Genomic DNA, 26285 nt, shown 5'->3' with positions numbered 1-26285 from the left:
CTCCACCAAATCAAATTTGAGGTTCCATTACCAAACTTCTTGCCTTTTAACCAAGGCAAGAACACCTTTCATTGGGGTTAGAATACAAAACGAGCCTTTCACCGGGGCTCAAACAACACTTACAATGATGAGAAATTACAAATGATTTGTGGCTTAGTATCTTTAAGTAGATTGATGTCACAACTCAAACTTACAGCTCAAACTCTGTCAAAGAAATAAGATTTGGAACTTGAAGAGAGTTAAAACTAATGAAAATAATTTTTACAAGAAAGTGCTCTTTTAAGCAAGAACAAAACATTCTATCACTTAGACATATGGAGGAGAATGGGAGACCACTTTTATAGCCATTTCTCTTATGCTTCTTCCTTGAAATGAACTCCTTTGACAACCAAAATTGTCCACTAGACGTTGGAGAGGTTTTGGCTCCATGCGCTTAAGGTTGAAGCTAAACAATCAATGATATGACATGAAATCTAATTTTTAGGTAAGATGGTATATTTTATAAAATCACAAATGATAAGTAAATACCAAATAAAATTCTATAAAAATTCAAATTGTCTTATCAACAAGTTTAGTTTCCAAAGAAAAAAGAATCACGCTGATTGGAGTAACCGATGAAGAGATAAAATTCAAACACTATAGATAGTTTGAGCTGCTTTTATGACAGAGGACATAATTTGTTGGCTGATTTGTACAATTTATAACAAATCAAATATTTATTCCAAATTAAGTGTGCCATATCTGCCTGAAATCCCATAACGTCTAATTTCATATATAAAAAATAAAGAAATATTTTCAAAGATTTTACATTAAAATATGTCTAATTTACTGCAACATACTGATATATGATTCTAACTTTATGGCAGCGTAGAATGACCATATTGTTTTAATTATTAATTCTACATTATAACTCCAAAATATCTACATAAATTTTTTTGAGAGAATGATGACTCTTTTATATGAAATAATATTATAATTTTTGAACTCATGCGAAATAAAAATATAGAATTAGATTCACAAATAGTACATAATTATAGTATGACATTTTTCTTAAGATATAGAGTGCACTTTTACAAAAGCACCCATTTTAGCTATAAATATATAAGAGTCAAATTAAATGTTTTTGAAAAGATTTATGAGCTAATTTTTAAATATAAAAGCCATTGTCACATTTGGAACTTTCAATAACAATGTCTTATGTTTATATCTATATCTTATACTCGCAAAGAGAATATGGCTTTTTATAAATAAATTCAAGTATTTTGTATTCATAATTTAATTTATAAATTTATTTATAATAATGTACTGTTAAATTTTTTTAAAAAATTATAAATTTTAATATAAATTATTTAAGATTATTTACGTTCAACCGCTTGTGATGGAGGTGAGGTATTTACAGTTGTTTAAAAATATACATTATTTTTTCAATTAAAATTTAAAATTTATTTCTATTTTATGCTGGCCCAAGAGCGGGTTGACAGTTTTTCCTACATACCGAGCAATTATCGGGTCGAAGAAATCGGGCCGAGAATGGTTTGGGCCCAATAAGCGACCCGACCCAAGATCCGAGAGACAAGTTTCCTTGTCATTCGGCCGCACTGCAAAACCCTAAACCCTGCAACAAGCAGAGGAATTGCTTTCCGACAACTTGTTTGCTCGCCTCTTCCCTTCTCCTTCCGTTGCTTTTGCTCGTCTCTCTCTCTCTCTAGCAGAACACCAATTTCTCTGTTCAATCAAATTATCTCCCTATAGCACGCTTTTCTCTCCCTCTTTCTGGGTCTGATCCTTCATACCATGTACCGCTTCGCTTCTAACCTTGCGTCTAAAGCTCGGTAAGTTCCACGAAAACTGCTAAAATCACTTCTTTTATTTTTATTTTTTCTGACTTTTGCTCATTGTTTCTCACATTGTCCTCAACTTTTAGATTGGCTAAGAACAATTACAGTCAGGTGCTTTACTTCTTCTCTGTGCTGTATTTATAAGTTGTTGGTTTCGTGATTTGTGAAGTGGGGTTTGACTTGTATGTCATGATCCAGATTGGTGGCAGCTTGAGTTGGAGTAGAAACTATGCTTCCAAAGACATTAAATTCGGGGTAGAAGCCCGTGCTTTGATGCTTAAGGGTGTTGAAGAGCTCGCGGATGCTGTTAAAGTGACAATGGGCCCAAAGGTAAGTCATGTGATCAGTGATCATACTTCTTTTGTTAGTGTCTTTATTAAGATTTTACGCTGTATGTATTGTTACGTGAAGGTGTCATTGGTTTAGAGAATAACATAGGGTATATAAAACACAAACAAGCTTTGTCAAGCAAGGTATTTGTATTCATATGTATTCTTGATGTGATAAACACTTTGAGGAGACTTGCAAAGTGTATGTGCCGTAATTACTTTTAAACTGTGGGAAAGTAAATCATAAAAACAGAGACATATTTATTCTTTCCATCCAATCAATTACTAAATTTTGCTTGGATTCGATCTTACGTGATTGATTTCATTATCTGGAGCTGGGAGGTGCTGGCACACTTTAAAGGCATTGGGATGATGACTGGCTGTGCTGCTGTAAGTCAATGTAATTTTGGCCTCTGTCTTTGTCTTTTTTTTTTTTTTTAATCTTGAAGGTGAACACTTTCTTATAGTGGCTGGTGGTTATGTAGGACCAATGTCTGAAAACTTGATCTCAATTAATTTCTCTATTAAAACTAACACATGATCTTGTAGTAGGCTTACAATGTTCGCAAGATAAGGAAGCTAAAAGAAGCTAATTTAGGAAACCTAAAATAAACTAAAATATGAGGAATCCTAAATAAAATAACATAAAATGCAACTTCTTTAAAATGATAATACCTTGGAATCTTGAAGATATGACCCTAATAAAAATATCATAAATGAAAAAACAAAAATAGAAATGAAATCCTCCCTGCTTGGTAGCTGCATCAATTTGACTAAATGGCTTCAAGAAATTGACCTCGAGTAAAAGTGGACATGCATGATAGCTAAATTTATCATCTTCATCGTCTTCCCTAGAATACTCAAGTGTATTGACAATCTGTCATGGGTGGAGTTCTCACTAGGCAACATGCGCATGCACGAGGTTCGGATCTTAAGTAGTCTCTATGGCAACATGAGATTTTGTAGCGCAATTTCAATGGGAGTGTTCTTTCTGCCCACAATTATCATTTTGGAAAGCATTCAACTCACTAGGAATTATGCCACCTTGGTAAGGGTAGGAGGTTGTTTATGTAGAACAGGCAATTTTTTGCTAGTAGCTTTCCAATAATTAACTCTTTTTCTTTGCATTCCTAGTGAAGTCATACCCTTGATCCATAGAATGAACCATAATTAAGTTCCCTAGTGTGTTAAATGATGTGCTGCTGGTCATTTTCATTAAAAGAAGATCAAGCAACAAATTTGTGAAACTCGAGCGTGTAGATGTCAACATCTTTATCTTGTTGGGTTGAGGCACACAACCCAAAGTACATTTCTCACTTATAATTGAATAGGATGAATTTTTCCTCCATCATATGCTACATAAGATTCAACTCAATAATTGGAGCTTGCTGCCACAGTTGGAGCTAATGAACAAGGCTATGCCACAAGCACATTGGAGACCCTTGGGATGAAGAATGACCATACAACTTTTTTTTTTTAGGTGGGCACCACGATAAGTAAAGTTGTGTTTGATTTGGTTGAACCAATCGAATAGTAGATCTAGTCGCCCAGTGAGTCAGGAAAAGCAACCCTATCACCTTGATCCCATAGTTAGGCTTGCTAGAAGTTCAAATTGGAGTTAGTACAGTATTATGGACACAAACAACATTCAAACTGCTATCGTGATCAGTAAATCCTTTTTGTTTTGAATCAAAAAAGAACAAAAGAGTAGAAATTGTGTACTTGGGACTATCACATTTTCGATTGACTTCAGAGACAATTTGATTTTGAAAAGTGAAAACTTGGTATTAAGAGAAGCTATTTGAGTGTTCAATTCATGGATTTGTTTTCTACCCTTTCTTTTTGCTCCTACATTGAGTTAGTTTGTCAGCAACCAAATCAAAATGGTCCTTAGTACCCATTTTTTTTTCTCTCTCTGGTTGGTTTAGGTAGGTGCAGTCTGGTTTGATTGGTTTTGTTTGATTGAACCAGTTTGTTCCAATTGAAATGAACTGGTTTGGGAAATTTAAGCATTAAAGTGCGTATGTGAAGTTGAGGGCCATTGTTTGGAGCAAAACTCAAGCGTCAAGAATCTAAGAGACTGATGCTCGTGATGAGGCAACTCATGACTATGGGGTTTATGAAAGAGAAGCAGCAAGGCTGCTGCTACAAACAGTGACGGTGTGATGACACCATGAATGCAAGCAATTTGATGGTGACCAGCAGACTTCTAGAATGCTGCAGTGGTTCGACAATCAATGAACTCAAGTAAAGTGCTGCAATTTCATCTATAATGAACTCCGGATGATAGAGAAAAAAAGCTTAGTTGATGATATGGGATTTCTCCTTGATTAGGTAAAGCAATGGAGTCTGGGGCAGAACATGGATTCAGAAGGGATTGGAAATTTAACCATAAACAAGGATGAAACTTTGCTTGCTATGTTGTTTGGAAGGGATAGGATTTTTTGCCAAAAGGGCATATGAATAGACTATAGAGTTTTAATATGGGGCTCATTATGGCTTGGGGGATTTGGATTGTGCAAATTTTGAGGGTGATTTGCTGATTCTTGCAGTTATAAAACCTGGTTCAAGTGGAGAGATGACAGAGGGGAAGGAGGTGCAAGGTGATTTTTTGAGTTAACCTTAGAAGTTTAAGTGGAAACTCGTAGAACACCTTGTCAAATACCGACAGCTGTGGCAATTTGAGTTAAAATTGTGATCCCTGTAAAAAATACTAATAACCTTGCTGGATTAGTCTTTTCTAGTACCATATATGGAGGATCAATTTCTCACAGCATTATTCTCAATTCAACTCTCTATAAAAAACAAATACATAGGGCCTTTTAATGAGCTTACACTGCTTGGAAGATGTGGAAACTAAGGGAAGAAAATTTTGGGAACCTGACTAAGGTAAATTACTAGGAAACCTAAATAAACTAAAATGCTAGTTCCTTGAATGATAATACTACTGAATCTTGAGATATGCTCCTTCTATAAAAATGCCATAAATAAAAACACAAGAGTAAAGTATATTCCTCTGCATCAGGGAGTTTGTCTTTAGGTGATAGGTAATTGCTGCACTTGTATTCCAATTGATTTTGTTCCAGTTTTTGAACATTAGATTGATCATTATTTACAATTATTGCAATACCATGCACAAGAAAGATATACCAACATTATTTAGCATTCATTTAAACACTATTTCCTTCCTAGTATTATTGCATGATTTTGGCTCTTCAATTGAAAATTTAAGGTTTTGATTGTTTGTTCCTTCTGCATTTCAGAGGTTTAACAATTAGTTTGGGATTTCTCTCTTGAATTTTGTGTGGAAGTCTGGGGTATTGTGGTTTTGAGCTTTAATATAACTTTATAGCATGGGATTCTAGCCTTTAGGTTCTGATAATTTACTAGTTGACTTTTTACTGTTGTTGACTGTAATTATGTGTAGGTTTGGTGCTAGAATCGAGGTCAGCTATAAGTTACTATTTCCATGAGTGTTTGTGTCTTTTCCTTCACTGAAAAGCCGTCACTTGGATTCTATGACATATCCATCTCCTCCATATGCCCCCAACCCTTCCCTGCGCATCATGTAATCCAAAAAAACGCCAAATTCACCCAATCATCCGTCTTCTCGAAGTTCATCCTGTAGATACAAGCCGCCTCTTGCCCCTTCTCCTCACATCCTCAACCACCTTGCTGGCCACCAAAACCGCATCCAAGAGTGTGGCTAGGATTTTTGAGAGGATGATGCGTGACTTTCTTTGGTTGGGTTCTAGGGAGAGTAGAAGAGATCACATTGTTAGTTGGGAGGTTGTGGATTAAATTGGAAGAGGGGCTAGGACTCGGGAATGTGGTTTCTGGAAGCATCTCTTTGATTGGAAAATGTTTGTCGAGGTTCTCCTTAGAGGTTAATTCCTTATGGCGTAAAGTAGTTGAAACGAAGTATGGGGTGCATCGGAACAAGTGGGACTGTAGAGGAAGTGGAACTGTTTCTCATGCTAACCCCTGGAAGTTCATGTCTCAGGTTGCTAGTCTTTTCTTTCTGTTCACCTGTTTCAAAGTGGGCAATGGCAAGATGATCGTTTTTGGGAGTATCCTCAAGTGGGAGAGGCTTCGTTGGAGTCATTGGTGCCTTGACTGTTTAAACCATCCCCTTACACTGCCCCCCCCCCCTCCCTCCTTTGAGGGGCTTTCCTTTAAGGGATTTCCACTTCTTTTCAAGGAAATCTCAACAAAAAAGTAGTTATTGAGTTGACCACTTTACTCAATACCTTGAATCATTTCATTCCATCCGGGAGGGGAGACGAGAGTGGGGGGAGGGTGATTTGTCAGGACTCTTCCACCAAATTTTTTTTCTACATCTTCTCAGATCTCCCACACCCTTTTCTTATTCCCTTGAAGCCACATTGTTTGTGAGGCTAGAGTTCTTTTCAAGATTTTGGACTGATTTTGAACAAGATTAACATGCATGATTTGCTTCATGTAAGGCCTTACAAGACTTTAATTCTTGATATGTGCGTGTGTTGTGATCAAGTGGAACTAGTGGTTGCCTTTTCCTATATTGTGGGGTTGCTACCCGGATCTGGGGTGTCCTTTTTTCTTGTTTTGGTGTAGCCTGGGTGCCACTTCGGGCTGTAGGCAAGTTTTTGCTTGATGCCAGGGTTTTTGAAAGAGTAAGAAAGGAGCAGTGCTTTGGTGCAGTGTGGTGTTTGCTATTTTGTGGACCTCATGGGTTGAAAGGAATGTGGATCTAAATGATTGCATAACTTCTCCAATTTTGTGTTGGGACAGAGCAGTATTTTTGGGCCTCCCTATAGGTCCAGTCTTTCAGGGATTTCGGGGGTTTGCTGCTGCCTGATCTTGTTAGGGACTGGCAGGCAGCACTGGTGTGATTATTTGTGGTCGTATTTCATTTCTTCTTGGGAGGACATCTTGTACTCCCCTCATTGTACTTTATGGTTCATTGTTAATGTAATTCTTCTCTCTTATAAAAAAAAAAAATAAATTGCTCTTCCTAGTATCATTTCCTGTGTTATGAAACTGTTTGCAATGTGTTTTGTGTCTACTCAAGATTGGATGCTGACAAAAATGCTCCTCTCTCATTAATAAAATGTAAAGACAAACACTTGTCTGATACCCATGTATCATTTAATCGTGCATAAAGTGATTAGTCATGCAGGGTACATAGTTTATATTCTGGTAAATATTTTGTCTTTACTAGTCAAATAAACTCGTCCTTTTTCAAATTTCCACACCAAAATTGATATACTCAGAGTTTTTCATCACTGATGCTCTACATCCATGTTAGAATGCAGCATGTGTTTCTGTCATCATCTATGGTGATTAGTTTTGGAGTTTGGACTGCCATGTCAGCACAGTATGGAGACAACACAGCTGTAAGAAGCATGGCTTTCAAACCCAGACTGGGCAGCTGGCCTGACTGGGTTTGGCCAGAACTGTGGTCTGGCTACCACCCCAGACTTGGGCTTGAAGAGAACCAGAATTGAACCTGCCAGCCTGGTTGAAACTGGAGTAACCCAATTTATCCAGGGTCCCAGTCGGGTTAATCCATCCCTCTACGAAAAAATACTACCACAATGTTGTTGACTAGGGGACTTGAACCTGGGAACTCATCAAGGATGAGGGGAGAGTTATCAACAAGCCAACAATTACTTGTAGTTTACTCACGACTTATAAATACACAGAAAAAGCAATTTATATATGCACACCAACTTAAGTAATTTTAGTTGAGACAAAAAAAATCTTCTTTCACCCCTTTTTAATATTTTTTTTTGACTAAATAATAATAATTATTATTAATAACAAGTTTCAAGAATACTAGAGAGGAGGAGCTTCTGGGTTATTAATGAAACAGCTGGAGACTCATGGATTTGGAAGAAGATTTTAAAACATAAAGCTGTAGCTTATCCTCATATGAAATTCACTGCTGGTTCTGGTAACTGCATCTGTCTTCTATATGATAACTGGCATCCACAGCAGCCCACTTATAGATGATTATGTTCCTCGGCTTGAATATAAGCTTGGCATAAATTTGCTGAATTGGAGAAGATCATTAGGGATCAAACTGGGCTTTGCTTTTTAGAAGGATTTCTGAGTCCAACAATTGATAAATGCTACCAACTTCACTCCAAATACAGGACAGGATGACAAACTGATTTGGGATTTAGCTCCTAATGGGAAATTCTCCACCTTCATTGATGGGCTAAATAAGGATAAGAAAGCCAACTATAGGTTGGGCTAAAATTCTGTGGACTAAGTATGCCATCCCTAGGCATTCATTTATTATGCCATCCCTAAGCATTCATTCATTTGCTGGCTTGCCATTCTCAACAGGTTACCTACCCTGGACAGACTTGCTTCTTGGTCACTGCTTTGGGTTTTAAAATCATGGTTAGAAGTATTTTCCTAACACATCAAACATGTAACCAATGGAAATTCGCTGTGTAATTGATTTCATCTCCTGAATAAAGGTTAAACACATCAAGCAACCACGAGTACCTTTGAACATATTTTTGCTTCCTATAATTTTATAGCTATTTATTTCCAGTATATGTTTTTTTTTTTTTTCAAATTTGATTTTTTTTTTAATTTTAAATCTATTTCACTTTACTAGATCTTAGCCTGTGTGATGCATGAGAGTTTGAGCTTTATAGATGCTTTGAAAGAAAAAAATTTATTGAATTAATAAAAAAAACTCTTTCAACCAATTCGTCATTATACAAATCTCATCAAAAGTAAAAGAAGAAATATGAAACTTTAACTTTAACATAAGTTCATATATTCTACGCATGGTAAATGGTCCTTTCTTATTTCATGTATTTTGTGCCAATACAATTGTTTTTTTCCCCTATTCATATTAGAAATGTGAAACTCTAATTTTAACACAAATTCATAAATTCTGCAGATAGCAAATAGTCCTTTTTTTGTTCACATATTTTGTGCCAATATAGTTGTTTTTTTCCCTTTTCATATTATAGTATTGCTTATGGTTTTAAATAGTGGCTGTGACCATTACATGATAATGGATTTTTGGGTCCTCAACATTGTTACACAACTAAATTTGTGGGAAGAAAAATCATAGCTGCAACGGCTGTTATGGTCAGCAACCATCACACAATGGCTGCTACGATCAAGGTCTTAAATTTCGATTTTGACTCAAATTTTGAAGCTCTAAAAGTACGGAAATTTCAATTTTGATATCAATTTCAACTTCAATTTGAAAAAATGATGGAAATCAGTAGTAAAGTGTTGAATTCTTTTATGAAACTTTAGAAATGGTTAATAAATGTAATAATATAAGTTTAATAACTAATATATTACAAGTGAAATACATCTATGTTGTGTATGTGGTGGAAAGGTTGTAATATAATTTGTGTATCAAACATGTTTGTAAGATATTCTACATAAAACATATTCAGTTAATACAAATTAAATTCATAAATCATTTAAATATTATTTATAATACAAAAAATGATAATTTTTTAGACATGAATGTTTAGATAAAAAATGTTGTTGTAGGTTTATTTTTTCATACAATTTTCAAAATCCCTTGTAATAATATTTTTGTTTCAATAAAAAAACTAAATCAAGAAATAAATTTCACTTCATTCCTAAATTTCTCATTTGAATTCCGAGGAAATTTCATTCTATAGTTAAAATTTCGACAAGTTTTGCTAAAATTTCGAGATTTCGATAAATTTTGGATGATTCGGTGAAATTTCTATGGAAATTATGTAAAAACAGAAATTGACTGCCATTTCTATTTCAAGGGTGATGGAAATCAGAAATTTCGATGGAAATTTTGACAATTTCGTTGAAATTTAAGACCATGGCTACACTCATTATGTAACCACTACAGGGCTGTTATGGCAAAAAAATATGTTTTTTTTTTTTCTTTAACCTTTTCTTCTCATTTTTTTTTTCCCTTCCATAAATTATTCTTGATAAGCTATGTAAAGGGGGAAGGGAGAATATAATGAGGATGATAATGATACAAAAGTTATTTTTTTAAATATTCACATGGGATGCATGAATCAATAATTTGATATGAACTATATTTTGTGAATCACATAATATATATATATATATATATATATATATATATATATTGTGTTTTTGTGAAAGTGGTTTAAATCAAATGTAAAGTTTGTTGCCCTTATTAAACAATTTAAGTAAGTTGAACTAAAGGATAAAAAAATGCACTAAAACTCTTTTTAAGAAGAGTTAAAAGGTTAACACATGCAAATATACCAATATAAATGACTCTGTACTTGAAAGAAATTCATAGCTGCTACACCCTCTTCCCATTATGTAACATCTACTACTTGTGCTTCCCGTCATTGCTGTCTCTGCTACTGCTATTTAATACCATGGTATTGATATGAACATATGATAGCTTATATTTCAAAAAAAAAAAAAAAAATGCAGTGAGAAAGTTCCTATAAGCTTGAATAGAGCACTATGAAATTAGAGAAATATCATACAATTAAAAACAATTCAAATAGATAAAATTGACACTTGTTCATGCAATATTATAAAGGGTAAATACCAGAAATACCCTCTCACTTTTCAAAATATGACACTCCACCCCCTAAGTTTTCAAAAACTACCACAAAACCCTGTAAGGTTTAATTTTATTGACAAAATGAGCCTTCTGTTAGCCGACCGTTAGTCAACTGTTAAGTTCAATGAAAAAATTAAATTTTATCCTTAATAAAATGATAATTTTATCCTTCCACTCAATTTTGATAAGATAAATTAAGAAAATGACATTAATTTAATAAATTAAGTTAGGAAAATTGGTTAGTTAATTACAATATGTTTTGAAAATTAAATTTATAAGTGAGTCGAACACCTAGTTATTACTTTAGTTGGGTCAATCAGTTGACATAAGTATGACAACAAAATTAAGTTATTATTTTTAAAAAATTAAAAAATATAAAAAGTAAATAAATAATACTAATAATTCATAAAAATACTTAAATAATTGTATCTTTACAAAATATTTGCTATATACATTTCATGAAAATTACATGACTTAATATATCTTCAAAAATTAAATATAATTTAAAAATCGGCTCGAATTGGACTGTTGAATTGTGGATTGCTTTCTAGGGCTGGTTGATTATGGTCTTTAATAACATAGCAACTTGAATAAAATTGGAAAAATTCGGTGAATTGTCTCAAACAATGGTCAACCAGTTAATATAAATTTGAGTTTTTCTTTTAATCCATTTAGCATTCATATTTTACATTGAAGAACTAACATCAAATTTTATAATTTTAATTTATAAATGATGAATTTTAAAATTTTAGTTTATCTTTTTTTAATACTATATTTGATAAGTTACTTGAATTTAAAAAATATTGAACTATGTTTTATTTATTTTATGATGTGTTTAATCATTAAATTTCTATAAAAATTTCATCTAACAAATATTTTGTAGTATATAATTACTAGGTATTTTTTTAATAATTTATTAGTAATTTATATATATATTTAAAATATTTTAAAATAAGAATACATTTTTTTGTTATGCTAATGTCAATTAGTTGATTTAAAGTGATTAGACTGGATAGGCTAGTTAATTTGAGAATCAATTCGGTTTTCAAGCCATTTAATTAGTTTTCAAGACACTATGTTGATTAATTTTTTAAATTTAATTTATCAAACAGGTGTCATTTTATAATATCGTTTTATTATGGTTAAAATTAATTTTTTTTTCATATATATATATATATATATATAAAATAGTTGACTGACAGTCAACTAATGGAAGGTTCATTTTATCAATAAAATTAAAACTCAGGGGGTTCTTTGGTAGTTTTTGGAAAAAGTGGAGGTGGAGTGTAATTTTCCAAAAACACAAGGGGTGTTGCTGGATTTTACCCTATTATAAAAATTATCACCTAGCAAAGTAAAACAAAATTATGTCAAGAACTAATTAGTAATGGGGAGGGTGTAGGAATGGATGTCAACATCAATTTTGAATATAGTACACTTGGTAGATTAAGATTTGGATGATTGCTGAAGTTGAAGTGTGTGCTTTGGCTAAACATTACTTCATTTTATACAGAAATTCCTACTTGTATTTCTAAATGAATAGGTGAATTTGAGATTGTGAAGGTAGTACTAAGAAAAGCATTGAAAATGTGTAGGAGACGTAATAAATAGATTGTGAATAGTATTAAATGTAATATAGCTGGAAACCAAAGAGTTAAAAGCATCAAATAATTAAGTAATTATTTGTACACATTGGTAGGGAAAACAAAGAGTCAAGAATATTGGAAGAACAAAAAATAATTAATATACTCCAATGAAAAAGATGTTACATAAAATCACGAAAGAAAAGTGTGTTTTAACTTTTAACTTTTAGCTTTGCTATCTTGTGTAGTTAAAAAGTTCCAAATTTTTGAAACCTCATAAAGAGAATTTGGCTAAGTCCAAGTGTGCGTTGTTGATGGATATTCCCATGGGCTGGAGCTTTGAAGCCAAGGAAGAAGATAAAGAGATGAAGAGGTTGGGAGGGGCAGTTGTTGGGGAGCTCAAAACACTGAAAAAAATAAATTGGAGAGACGAAGAGTTTGATGCATGTTACATAGGGAGGAGAGTACAATCTAAAGTGGCCATCCAATGTGCTTAGGGACACCGTGGGACTTAAATTTGAAAGTGAATGTCTTTATGCGGATATTATCAGCATTATGAAATTTGTCACAAGAGTCCAACGGTGAAAATATGGTTTTAGCTTTTAGTAGTATAATTAATTGCCAAGCAGTTGTTGCCTTTGGGGTAATGTTGTGCTTGGTGTGTCTGACCTTCTAGAAGAAGAAAAGAGTTGCTTGGAGTTTTTCTTTGTTTACATGCCTTCATGTGTCACTGGGCCCCTTTCGAGGTGATTGTGGTGGCTATTTGTTTTAACCTATGTACAGGAGAAGAAACTGGTTACCTTGCAAATTTCCATTGATTACATGTTTTGATGTAGTAAAACAGCATGCGGACTCCTTTTCTGTGAGATGCCTTAGATTTTGGCTTTTATTCATTGCTCTAATTTACAACTTTTTAACGTAATTTTGTGTGCATTATGGTGTGGGAAAAATATATGTTCTTTTTTGTTTTTTCCTGTGCCCTTTAGATGTGAGTTAACTTTTAGATGGTTGACTAGTGTTTTGGTGTTTAATTATTCCAAAGGGACGCACTGTTATTTTAGAACAAAGTTTTGGAGCCCCTAAAGTGACTAAAGATGGTGTCACTGTGGCAAAGAGCATCGAGTTCAAAGACAGAGTCAAGAACGTGGGTGCTAGCCTTGTAAAGCAGGTTGCAAATGCTACAAATGATGTAGCGGGTGATGGTAAGCTTTTAGATGCTGCAACAAATAGTTACTGTAAATGTAGTTTAGATGATGCAAACTGGAGTACCTGGTGGTGCATTCTTGATTGCAAAAATAAATGTAATACTGGATCTTTTGTGAAATACGCAACTTGTTGGAGATGCATGCGGCTATTGACATAAAGCTTCTTTTAAATTTGCAGGCACTACTTGTGCGACAGTCCTCACGCGTGCAATATTTTCTGAAGGGTGCAAGTCGGTTGCAGCTGGTATGAATGCCATGGATCTAAGACGAGGGATTGCAATGGCAGTTGATGCTGTGGTGACAAACTTGAAGAGCAGAGCAAGGATGATAAGCACTTTTGAAGAAATTGCACAGGTCTGCTTAGCTGAATTGATCTTGGTTTTAAAGTGAGAAGGATTTACAGTCCAATGTAATTCCGTGAAAGTTGGAGAAAAATTAATCTTGTTATAGTCTCTGATTTTCACTCATTAAATGTAATTTCATCTCTGACAAGGTTGGCACAATATCTGCAAATGGCGAAAGGGAGATTGGTGATTTGATAGCCAAGGCTATGGAGAAAGTTGGAAAAGAGGGTGTTATTACAATATCTGTGAGTTGCTTTGTAGATTCATTTTTATCCATGTTAACAGTCAAGTCTTGTACATGAAAAAAAAAAATAATGGTGATAGGCGTAGATTCCGCTGCTTTCTTCTGCTAAGTGTTCTGGCTTTTATGTTGCAACCTTGTAATTTAGATAGATCTGTTCTTATGTCGTTCCATTTAAGCAATCTGTGCATTGCTTTGGATTCTAATTGGCAAAGTTGATATTATTGCTGTACCTTTGAACAGCTTTGTATATTCTTCCGCCTTTCTCTTTTGAGTCATTACTGAAGCTCATGTTTTGAAGAAACATCTAATTGACATGTACATTTATGTTTATTCATTTTTTCTTAATTTAATTGGTTCCTAGCTGGCCAAATCGACCAGCCTTTATATTTCCTTGCTGATATAGGTAGACCGTTCTCTTCTTTTTTCATTTGGCATCTAATATTTGATTTAATGTTCCAAATTCTAAACATGCAAGTTGGCTCCTTTCTTTCTTTTGTGTCTAGTTTGTCAGGTTTCCCCACCCTAGCTCTCTCTCTCTCTCCCCTAAAGTTTTTATGATCTCTCTCATTGTGGTCCGCCCCTTTCCCGGACCCTGCATACGCGGGAGCGTTGTGCACCAGACTGCCCTTTTTGCCTATTTTTTAATCTGACAGTAAATTATACCACGAGTCCCTGAATTAACTGAATTGCACTGCACTCCTTGAAGTTTTAATTGTAGCAATTTGATCCTTAAAGTTTCAATTTCAGCTTTGATGAGATACTTAAACAAGGACTTGAACTAGCTTGAATCTGAAACTTCAAGGATCAAAGTACTACATTTAAACATTCAGGGAATAAAGTGCAATTCGGTTAAACTTCAAGAACTTGTGGTGCAAGTCACCCTTAATTCAATGATGAGAAAACTGACAAGATGCTGTACAAATTTGTGCATACTACTTACTAGCAAGATGGGTTCTTCCCATTCTTTTGATTTGTTTCATACCATTTGCTCTCTTTTTTATACAAGAACAACAACAATAATGACAAGTCTTAATTTCCACCAAGTGGGGTTGGCAATATGAATCCTTTTTTACCAATTCACTCAATTGATGGCATTTTCTTCAACCAATTTAAGAGCTGTGGAATTCTTCCTCACTACCTCATTCCAAGATATTTTAAGTTTTCCCTTCCCTCTTCTAGTACCATTAACAATAATTAGCTCTCTCCTCACTAGTGCATTACTTGGTTTGTGTTTCAAATGCCCAAACCATCTAAGCTGCTCCTTCCTTATCTTATCTTCTACTGGTGCTATGCCTAATTTATTGTGAATATGTTCATTCCTTAATTTATCCTTTAATGTTATACAATTCATCCATTTTTGGCCACTTTTAATTTTTGAGTATGTTCTTTTAGTTGCCCAATATTTTGATCCATATAGCATGGTTGGTCTTATAGCTGTCTTATAGAACTTTCCTTTTAGTTTTAGTGGTATTCTATGATTGCACAACACACCCGGAGCACTCCTCCATTTTACCCATTAACTCTGTTTACTACATCCACTTCAAATTCTCCTTCCGCTTGGATAATAGATCCAAGATAATGAAATCTACTAGTGCTGTTGATTTCTTGATTATCAAGTTTAATCTTATCTTCAATATTCCTCCTTACATGGCTGAAATTGCATTTCATATATTCTGTCTTGTTTCTACATATCCTAAAGCCTTTAGACTTTTTAACACTCTTCTCCAAAGTTCTAACTTAGATTCTACTCATACTTTCATCAATAAAAACATCATTTGCAAACAACATACACCATGGGATCCCGTTTTGGATAATACTCGTGAGTTCTTCAAACACTAAGCAAATAGATAGGGGCTCAAAGTGGAGCCTTGTTGTACACCTATTGTGATTGGAAATTCTTTAGACTCTCTTCTTGTAGTCCTAACGCTGGTTGTTACTTATCATACATATCCTTAATAATATCAATATATCTACTCTATACTCTCTTCTTTTCTAAAACCTACCAAAGAATTTCCCTAGGTGCTTTATCATATGCTTTCTCTAAGCCAATAAAAATCATATGCAAGTCCCTCTTCTTTTCCCTGAATTTTTCCATTAATCTTCTAAGTAGATAGATGGCTTTTGTTGTCGTTTTCCCAGGCATAAAACCAAATTGATTCTTTGAGACCCTCGTTTCTATTCTTATTCTTTGCTTAATTACTTTTTACCACAGCTTGACTGTATATGACTCATAAGCTCAATTCCACGATAGTTATTACAATTTTGAATATCACCTTTGTTTTTGTATATGGTATTAATGTGCTTCTCCTCTATTCCACATCATTTTATTGGTTTTTGTAATAGTGTTAAATAGAATACTTAACCATATAATACTTTTATTCCCTAAACATTTCCAAAATTCAATTGCTCTCTTCTTTATCTTTACTCTTAAACCTTGACTTATGATCCTTCTCAACTGAAGTGTTAATTTTTTTTTTAAAGGAGGGGATAATGGCTTTTGCTGAATTCAATAGAGAGTTCATTCATGTTAACTTCCAAGTGATATGCAAATTTTCTTTTTTGTTAAAATGTTGCAGGATGGGAAAACATTGTATAACGAATTGGAAGTTGTCGAGGGAATGAAGCTTGACAGGGGCTATATATCACCTTATTTCATTTCCAATCAGAAAAACCAAAAATGTGTAAGCACTTGCATTTGTTTCCATGAGTTATTGCCTTTTTTTTTTGTTGGTTATTCCATTTTCTTTGATAGTTTCTGTTCAAATGTTTGACTTCTGATTCACAGATAATGAACTGCTATTGGGAATAGTTTGGACTTTTAGTATTACATTTTCTTCTCTCCATTTCATGGTCAGTTTTAATGGAGGATATTTTCTATTTCTCCAGGAACTGGAAGATCCCTTAATTTTAATCCATGAGAAAAAAATATCCAGCCTAAATGCTGTAGTGAAAGTATTGGAGTTGGCCTTGAAGGTAAGTGGTTATTTTCGTGGCCTATTAAAAGTTCACATGTTATTTGATGTCGTTGTTTATGCAATTTAATTGATATTCCTCAGAGTAAAAGGCCTTTACTGATTGTTGCTGAAGATGTGGAAAGTGATGCTCTGGCAACTCTTATTCTGAACAAGATTCGTGCTGGAATAAAGGTTGTCATCTTCTTATGTTATATATAAATTTTTTTTTATCTGTTTATTGAAGTTACTATTGATTGGAGGATGCATTTTTTTATAATTTAATGGTAGTGTGATTATGGATTTAATGAAGGTTTGTGCCATTAAAGCCCCTGGTTTTGGAGATAGCAGAAAGGCTGGTATGCAGGATCTTGCAACTCTCACAGGGGGAGAGGTGGCTTCATTAGTTTGTAACTTTGTATACAGTAATTATCATTATCATTTAACACTGGTTTGTAATTGTGTTGCGTGAACCTTAAAAAATCATTTTTCTAATATAGATGATAACTGAAGAGCTTGGTTTGAACCTTGAAAAGGTTGGACTGGAAATGTTTGGCACATGCAAAAAGGTGAGACATTTGAAAGCGTATTGTTTGCAGCCTTCCTTCCTCCTTGCTCCTCCTACTCTTCCTCTTTTTTTCTAATTGTTACATGCTTCCATGTTCATGCTTATGGACCTGTGTGTTATTTTGTTGATAACATCTACTTTTTCCCTTCATCCCCATTTTACTGCTTAGTATAAGAGAATTACTTTCTGGGGTGGTATTTGCTTTATGATTGGTTTGTGCTGTGCAATTTTAGGTTACAGTGTCAAAGGATGACACTGTCATTCTTGATGGGGCTGGTGAGAAGAAGGCCATAGAAGAAAGATGCACACAGGTTACATGCATAATCTTTATATGTTCTGTTATGCTTCCATTTTGTGGTGGCTGATTTGATTCGTGGATTATTACAGCTGAGATCTGCAATTGAGTTGAGTACTTCTGATTATGACAAGGAAAAGTTACAGGAGAGGCTTGCAAAACTTTCTGGTGGTGTTGCTGTTTTGAAGGTCAGTATCACTAAAGGCAATAAATTAATTTAATTCTCCTGTGGATAGGACTAGAAAGAAATAATTAACTCACATCCACATGCAGGGTTTGGAGATACTTTTATGCCTTTCCTTTATTGTTACTTTAATGTGATAGACTACCTGTAAAAGAGCAAAAATAGTGATAGAAATTTTTCTTTGCAGATTGGAGGAGCCAGCGAGGTTGAGGTTGGTGAGAAGAAGGACCGAGTTAATGATGCTTTAAATGCCACTAAAGCTGCTGTGGAGGAAGGAATTGTACCTGGTGATGTTGTCGTACTCTGTAGACATTTTGTCCACATTTTAGCTGAGGGTCATACAAAATTGTAATTCAGGAGTTTTTAATGAGCAGGTGGCGGTGTTGCACTCCTCTATGCCTCAAAGGAACTGGAAAAGTTGCAAACTGCCAATTTTGATCAAAAGATCGGTGTTCAGATTATTCAAAATGCTCTTAAGGTTTCAATCTTCTATATTTGCTTTTTGATTGCTAAAGATTTTATTTTAGATTTAATTTTTTGTTCAAAATGTTGAATTAGGATCTATTTGACTGAAGGCTGGATGAAACTTAGGTAAAAGATTTCTTTGGTATTGATAACAAGGCTGAGTGAGAGTGCGACATTTCAGGAAAAAAAACCCCAAGAGTGGGACATTTTGAGGGCTTCAATGACATGCCAAATATATATTTATTAGTTAAACAAGTGGCATTATAACCACATAATCAATTTTATATGATTATATATATGTATATAATATATATACAAAAATATGGTCATCACCTTAATAGTCTTCGTAAAGGGTATAATTTTCAGAAGAATGATTAAGGGGGACATAATGGGAATATATATATATATATATACACACACACACACACACACACATATATGTATATATATAAAGGTGTGGGAGTGGGTCCTGTATGAGAATGAATGTAGCCTACAAAACTCAAAAAACTGGTGTTGGGGGGTGTTGGTGATGATGGGGCTTCTTCCACTTTTTATGGAGAAATAGGTTTTAATGCTTCCAAATCCCTAGCTGTGTAAACACAATAGTGACAACGATCTGGAAATGTAAATTTTGTCAGTAGCACTGCTTGTTGCTGATTTGATGGTTATGCTCCTTTTAGTGATGCTTTTCTTCTTGGACAATTATTCCTCTGGCTGCTGCTTCTACTTCTTCCAGGTCTCTTTTTCTGCTTCTTATTCTTCAAAAGACGATCTCTCCTACACATCATCACCAAGACTTTAGACTGCCAGCTGGTATACAAAAACTTGAAAATTCTTTCAACATTTATCCAAAGCTTGGCATTTTGGACAAAGTTATAAGTTCGATGTTTCAAGTCCTGAACTCAGGAAAGAATTTCGCTGATTGTAGTGAATTGTCTTCTTTAGACAACAATCTCCCAACAGATATCATTACAAACAATTTAGACTAGCATCTTGTATCCAAAAATTTAGAAATTCTTGGAACATTCATCCAAGACTAGCTGTTTTGAGCTGAGTTGTGAGTTTGATATATCAATTCTTGAATTCAGAGAAGAAATTCACAGATTGTAGGCAAATTTGCTCGAGTGCCACTGTGCTGAGTATGTGGATGATGGTGAAAGCGTGGTTTTAAATAGCAGTAGCGGGGCATAACATAATGGCAATGGTTGTAATGGGAAGTAGGAGTAATGGATGTTACATAACAGGAAGTGGGTGTAGCAGCCGTGAATTTTTTCAGGCACAGACAGTCTTATGTATATTGGCACATTTGCATGTTTTGAGACTTCAACTCTTTTTAAAAAGAGTTCTAGTGTACTTTGAATGCTTTAGTTCAACTTACTAAAATTGTTTAGCAAGTGCAACAAGCTTTACATTTCTTTTAAATCACTATTCACAAAATATATATATATATATATATATTATATATGCTTTTTCACCTTTTCATTAGTCATATGTTTTGATAATAAAATAAAATTCATTATACACTCTGTTAATCCATTAGGAACATATGAAAAAAATAATGCAATAAACTAAATAAGTTCTATTATTTAATTTGTCAAAGTAATAAAATATCTAATAAAATTTAGACAAGTTATATTGTATTAAATAAAACATAAGCTTTAAAACTATAAAGTCTATAATATATAATCATAAAATTTATCATTAAATAAGTAAAGTACTAACAACTTGAACAAGAAAAAAATTAGTAAAGAAAAAGAAAAGAAGTTGAAAAATATAGAAAAGAAGAATCAAATTTCTGATATGATCAAAATAAAATATTTTTAACAAAATAATGTTCATATCAAATTATTTATTAATGCATCCCTTGTGAATATTTTTAAAAAATAATTTTTGTATCATTATCATACTCATTATAATTTCCCTGCCCTCTTCACGTAGCTTATTGAGAATAATTTATGAAAGGGGGAAAAAAAATAAAAATGAGAAAAAATGTAAAACATATTTTTTTTGGCCGTAACAGTCCTGTAGTCATTACATAACGATCGTAGCAGTTGTTTGGTGACGGTAGTGGACCATAATGGCTGCTAAAGCTATGATTTTTATTCCCACTGATTTAGCGTTGTGTAACAGTATCCGAGACCCAAAAAATTGTTACATAATGGCGTCACTTAACGGTAACAACTGCTATTTAAAACCATGCAATGAATAATGATGGACCATCTGATCTAGATTGTAACTAAAGAAATGGTTATGTTTCTGATTCCTGCGATGATCTTCGGGACCTATCATATGTTCATCCAGCTCCACTGGAAGGATTGGAGGGGGTTTCTATTTTTGAAAGCAATGGATTAGGTAATAATTTTCAGTGCAATGATGGAATTTTACCTACACCAGTGGAGTTGATTCCTTGGAAGGATTTAGATAGAAGCTCAAAAGATATTGGATAAATTGGATTTTAAAAATGTGTGATGCTGGAGGAACAAAAGTGTGTTTTCTTAGGGGTTAGTACAAAGCGAAGAAGGGTCAGAGGGAGCTAGCAAATCTTAAGTACTCAGTGAATTATGATGAAAAGGGATTGAAAAGGGGTTTTCTTGGCTACTTGCTCTTTTTGCTTTATTGTTTTATCTTTATTTTTAATGTTTTTTTTTTTTTAATTTCTTTGTTGTATTCTCTGCTTTATTTTTTTTGGGGGCAAAGTTCTTGTCCCCTTTCATTGTAACTTCTTTTTCTCAATCTAATACAATTTTAAAAAAAAAAAAAAATCAAAGATAGTGAGGTTGAATCCAACAAAAATAAATCCAGATAAAAATTCTGAACAAAATTAAAAAATATTCAATTTAAATTAATAAACTCTGAATTTGTGTTAGATATTGGTTAAAGTTGCAGAGATCTGTAAAATTTTTATTCGGGTCTTATGATTTTAAGATAATCTAAATATAATGAATCTAAATACAGAGAATCTAAGCCCATAGATACAACATTTGTGCACAACAACTTTTATACTTGTTTAGCTTCAAGGTCTTGGCCATTCTGTATTTCGTGTTGGTTAATTGAGAAAATATCTGATATTCTGCTATGATTACAAATAAGACTAAATATATGAAATGTAGTTTGTCAAAGTAGAAAAAGTTAAACTTGATGATGATGAAATCAATAGTACTAGCAGATTTTGATACCTTGGATCTATTATGCAAGCTGAAGAATAAATTGAAGATGTAATGCATATGCTTAAAATGGAGAAGTTCTTTGAACGTGCTGTGTGATCATAGAATACCCTTAAAATTAAGAGAAAAGCTCTATAGGATGGCTATAAGACCAGATATGCTATATGGATTAGAATGTTGGGCAATTAGGAAACAACATATCAAAAAAATTATATCCTTGTGCAATTTCTATTCAATTCCTAGCTTATTCCATTAAGTGAACCAAGTGTAACCTACAACAACAAACAACAACAAACCAAGACTTATATGATTTATAGTTAATAAAAAATATGATCATAATAATGAAAAGCAAAAGGAATACAAATTAAAAGATATTGTACTAAAAAATGAAAATTAATTATAATTATTTAGTTAATTTTTATACAAAGTTGAAGAATGATGCAAATATTTTTTTGGATAATTTTTATTCTTTTCAAATTTATGAAAAATTAGGGATATTTTAATTTTAAATTCACATGGAAATTATTTTCACTTTTCCATTAAAAAATTGTGCACATGACAAAAATGAATTTGGGATATGAAAGTATTGTCCTGAAAGATAAAAAAATTTGGCAACAAGTTAAACCAACGAAGAAATTGAAAACTAGCAAGGCACACAAACATGTTGACACTAGCTGTTTCTTTTCTATATTGCAATGAAAAAGGAAAACAGAAAATATAAATACAACAAGATAACCTCTTAGATTTTTTTTGTTGTTTGTTTTTTTTTTTCTTGCACTTTACTACTATTTTTGTTATAGAATGAGAGCATTTCCAGTGAGAGCAGTCCATTGTGGTCCACCCCTTCCTGGACCCTGCATATGTGAGAGCTTTGTGCACCGGGCTGCCCTTTTAGATTATAGAAAATTTTGTTCCTGTCCATACAAAACTTGAGGAAATGTCAGGTGGTAAAATGAATGGAGGTCCCTCCCTATTTGGATATACATCATAGAGAACCTGTGAAGCAGATACATCTGTCTAACATGGGTCCATATGTGTGGCAATGCATAGAAAAAGAAAAAAATAGTTAAATCCGAGTCTCCGACACAAGTTCAACACTGGTGATACATTGCCAACACAAATGACTTTACATGGATGGGGTGGCTTCACAAATTGTTCAAGTGATGGGGTTCTGTTTTGTAGAAATGAAGAATTTTACTTAAAAAGATAAGAGCTTAGAGCTTATAGACTAAAAGTTTAGAGGGAGGAGAGCTTCTCCAGGAATCTTTTCCACTTTCCAGTAGAACACAACAGAGGGTTTCAGTTTTTTCTCCACTCAGTAAAATTTCTGCATGAAGCTTGCACTTCTCTAGAAAGGCTCCCACTTGTAAGTTGATTTTGTGCATGCACTTCTATAGTCTTTAAGGTTGAAGGTTGATTATATTGTTTCTATTATATTATTAACTTATTTTCTGATTTAGTTGATGTGTTATATGCATACATATATATATATATATATATATATATATATATATATATTTGTATGACTTTGGTTTTTTAATGGGTATATGCATTGTTGTGTTGATATTTTTTTGGGCCATATCCCATGCCTTGTGTTGATGTCCATGCCTCTTAGTAGAGAATGTTTAAGAATTTTATTAGTGGTTTGCTTTTCCACGAGTGTTTTAGTTGGCGTAGATTTGAGGCTGACAAGTACAAGCTTCAGAAGACCCAAGTCATAGTTTTGGCTTCTTCTTCATCATGAGTCAGTTTGTTAAATGTTCAGAAAATTTTGTCATTATAATTCTGATTTGCTAATAATTGACAATTGATATGCTATTTCATAATGTAACAATTCTTAACCTGAATTTTGCACATTGATTGGCTAAAACATGAAGCTGTACAGAGGCATGAGTCTTTAATGGAAGTAATTCTGGCATTTTTTCTGAAGGCATGACCTATGATACAAGCCATAAGTAGACCTGGAAAAATGGATAGAAATCTGTTAATCCAAACTGAACCAATCCCACCTGAATGACTTATATTCGATCCACTCGTTAATGAGTTGGATATGATTTTAAAAAATCTTATCTCTCTTAAACGGGTTGGATCAGTTATACCTGGCGAATATCCGCTAATCTGTTAAGAAAAATGCTTTAGCCTATTTACCATTAACATTTTACTCAATACTGACTACCCAGCTAGCCCAATTTCCAAGCCTATCTACGGGCAATGCAAGATTGCAAGGGGCCCAAATTTAGAGACCAAGAATCCCTGCCCCATGTTGTCACTCCCAACAAATCCACCTAAATACATTTTACGATTTACATTTTACTCAATACTCTACCCAGCTAGCCCAATTTCCAAGTCTATCTACGGGCAATGCAAGATTGCAAGGGGCCCAAATTTAGAGACCAAGACTCCCTGCCCCATGTGGTCACTCCCAACAAACCCCACCTAAATACCCAATTCCAAAGCCCCTTAGACCCTTACTCGAAGTATTGGAACTCTCTTTCCCTTGGGCACTAGTGGCAAAAACTAAATGCATCAGACGTTCAATTTTTTTTTTTTATAAATTTTTTGATAGAAAAAGAAATTCACTAGATAAAAAAAGAATGTACAATCAGGAGAGAGACATCTCAATGAAATCTGGGAATCCCCAGAAAAACAAAACAGAAAAAGAAAACATAAAAACTACAGCAAACTCGAATCAGCATGCCCTTAGAAGTGACTTCCAACCCCACTGAACATCTGTCTAACACATCCCCTTAAAGTTTCCATTGCCCAAACACCACAAAGAAGCCATAATAAGCACTTTCTCCCACACCAAACAATATGGAATCTTCATCCCTGAAAAAATACGTAAATTACGTTCCATCAACAAGCCCCATAGCACTGCAAATAAAGCACAATTCCACAAAGCAACCCCTTCCTTCCTCCTTCCAAACCCTACAAAAGGTATTGTCAAGAACTCCTCCACTGTTCTCGGACAAACCCTGCTTTCTCCAAAATAATGGAATAACTTATTCCAAACCTTCCATGCAAAATCGTAGTGCAAGAAAAGATGAGAAACAGATTCTGAACAATCAAAACAAAGCATACATACATCAGGGGATAGAGCCTTTAAAGGTCTCCTTATCTGCAGCAAGTCATTAGTATTTATTGTCCATCAAACCTTCAAATTCAATCCTTCATTCTTCACTCTCTTCTCTTTCTTGGTCTCTCCATCCCAATCTAGTCGCACCCAATCAGGACGCACTATCCGGATTCCCACATTGCAGTGGCACATCCCACATGATCAGCCATTTACTTTCACGCACTTGATTTTTACTGAGTCCTGTTTGAACATTCAACTTCAATCATCTGTTCATTCATGCAGTTGAAGTTTTAGAGCTTCACTTTCACATTCAGTCAGAGACTTGAAGTTTTAGCTGAATGAAAATTTAACTTTAATCTTGTATTTTTTTCAAATTTTTAACATTTTTCCTGTTTACTCTTTATATTTCTTTTGTTTTACTTTTGTAATATTGTTGTTTGTGAATGTGAGATTGGAAATTTGATGATTGATTTTAGTTGAGTTGTATATGGATTGTCGATTGTTTATCCTATTATCTACCTAATCCACCACGAATTATCCAATCTGATCAGCTTTGCGAAGTCTACCATAAAGCTTGATCTTCCCACGTATCTAAAGCTGTCCAATGGTTTTTTGCAGACACCTGTTCACACTATCGCTTCCAATGCTGGAGTTGAAGGATCTGTTGTTGTTGGCAAACTACTGGAGCAGGACAATCCTGACCTTGGATATGATGCAGCTAAAGGTCTATTTTCTTACTCTGTTTCTCCTCTCAAACTACATGCAGAAGCACACTTGTACAACAATCAAAAACAAAAAGGTATACTTCGTCGTTCTTCCACTTCTACTGATATGGATGGCACTCCTCATGTACACAACCAGGTGAATATGTAGATATGGTCCAGGCTGGAGTAATTGACCCATTGAAAGTTATTAGGACTGCCTTGGTAGATGCTGCAAGGTACTTTGATAATCTATACTTACGAATACTCCCCCTTGGAGGCTAACACTTCTGCTGCCTCAGTTTTCCAAATTTCTTTTATTCTATGAGCAGTAATTTAATAGAGTCTTCTGGTAATGCAGTGTGTCCTCTTTAATGACTACAACTGAGGCCATAGTTGCTGACCTTCCAAGGGATGAGAGCTCAGTCCCAGCAATGGGTGGCGGCATGGGTCAAATGGATTATTGATGCTCTCAAGTTGCAGTCTCATTGAAAGACATTTTATTTGTTCAATAATTGCAGAAAATTATAAGGATGTTAGGTTAGAATAGGATGTTCACCATTATTTTAATTATACCCAAATCTATTTTTGAGAAAGAATTTCTCCATTTTTCCTTTTTGTGAGGCCAATTACCTTTGTATTTACATGAGTTCAGTTGTCTAGAAAGTTTTGTTCCGTGTAGCCTGGTGGATCTGCAAATGTTTGACTGATTGTTCTCCATTTGAGAAAATCTGAAACAGTTCTTGTTAATGAATTCATGATATAATTGGAAGTA

General features: G+C 34.0%; 1 protein-coding gene across 1 annotated transcript; it reads left to right on the top strand.

Moving 5' to 3' along the window:
• The first annotated feature begins 1596 nt into the window (after positions 1 to 1596).
• LOC131155749 (chaperonin CPN60-2, mitochondrial-like) lies at positions 1597 to 26285 on the top strand. The gene is made up of 18 exons (XM_058109129.1): positions 1597 to 1832; positions 1925 to 1949; positions 2037 to 2168; positions 13356 to 13515; positions 13697 to 13872; positions 14012 to 14107; positions 16683 to 16787; positions 16993 to 17079; positions 17163 to 17252; positions 17371 to 17451; positions 17558 to 17626; positions 17859 to 17936; positions 18013 to 18108; positions 18292 to 18391; positions 18479 to 18582; positions 25428 to 25533; positions 25671 to 25749; positions 25872 to 26285. The coding sequence occupies exons 1-18, from the start codon at positions 1795 to 1797 to the stop codon at positions 25975 to 25977; spliced, it is 1728 nt and encodes a 575-aa protein (XP_057965112.1). The 5' UTR covers positions 1597 to 1794; the 3' UTR covers positions 25978 to 26285.

This window comes from Malania oleifera, chromosome 5, assembly GCF_029873635.1.
Source record: "Malania oleifera isolate guangnan ecotype guangnan chromosome 5, ASM2987363v1, whole genome shotgun sequence".
Lineage (NCBI taxonomy): Eukaryota > Viridiplantae > Streptophyta > Magnoliopsida > Santalales > Ximeniaceae > Malania > Malania oleifera.
Note: the sequence above shows the minus strand (reverse complement) of the source record. Positions and strands in the feature narration are given on the sequence as shown.

Bases quoted from the DNA above. Each gene is read 5' to 3' on its own strand.
- LOC131155749 (XM_058109129.1), top strand. From the start codon at position 1,795: ATGTACCGCTTCGCTTCTAACCTTGCGTCTAAAGCTCG. The intron at 1,833-1,924 runs GTAAGTTCCACG...CTCAACTTTTAG, and splicing joins AACCTTGCGTCTAAAGCTCG to ATTGGCTAAGAACAATTACA. The intron at 17,627-17,858 runs GTGAGACATTTG...GTGCAATTTTAG, and splicing joins TGTTTGGCACATGCAAAAAG to GTTACAGTGTCAAAGGATGA.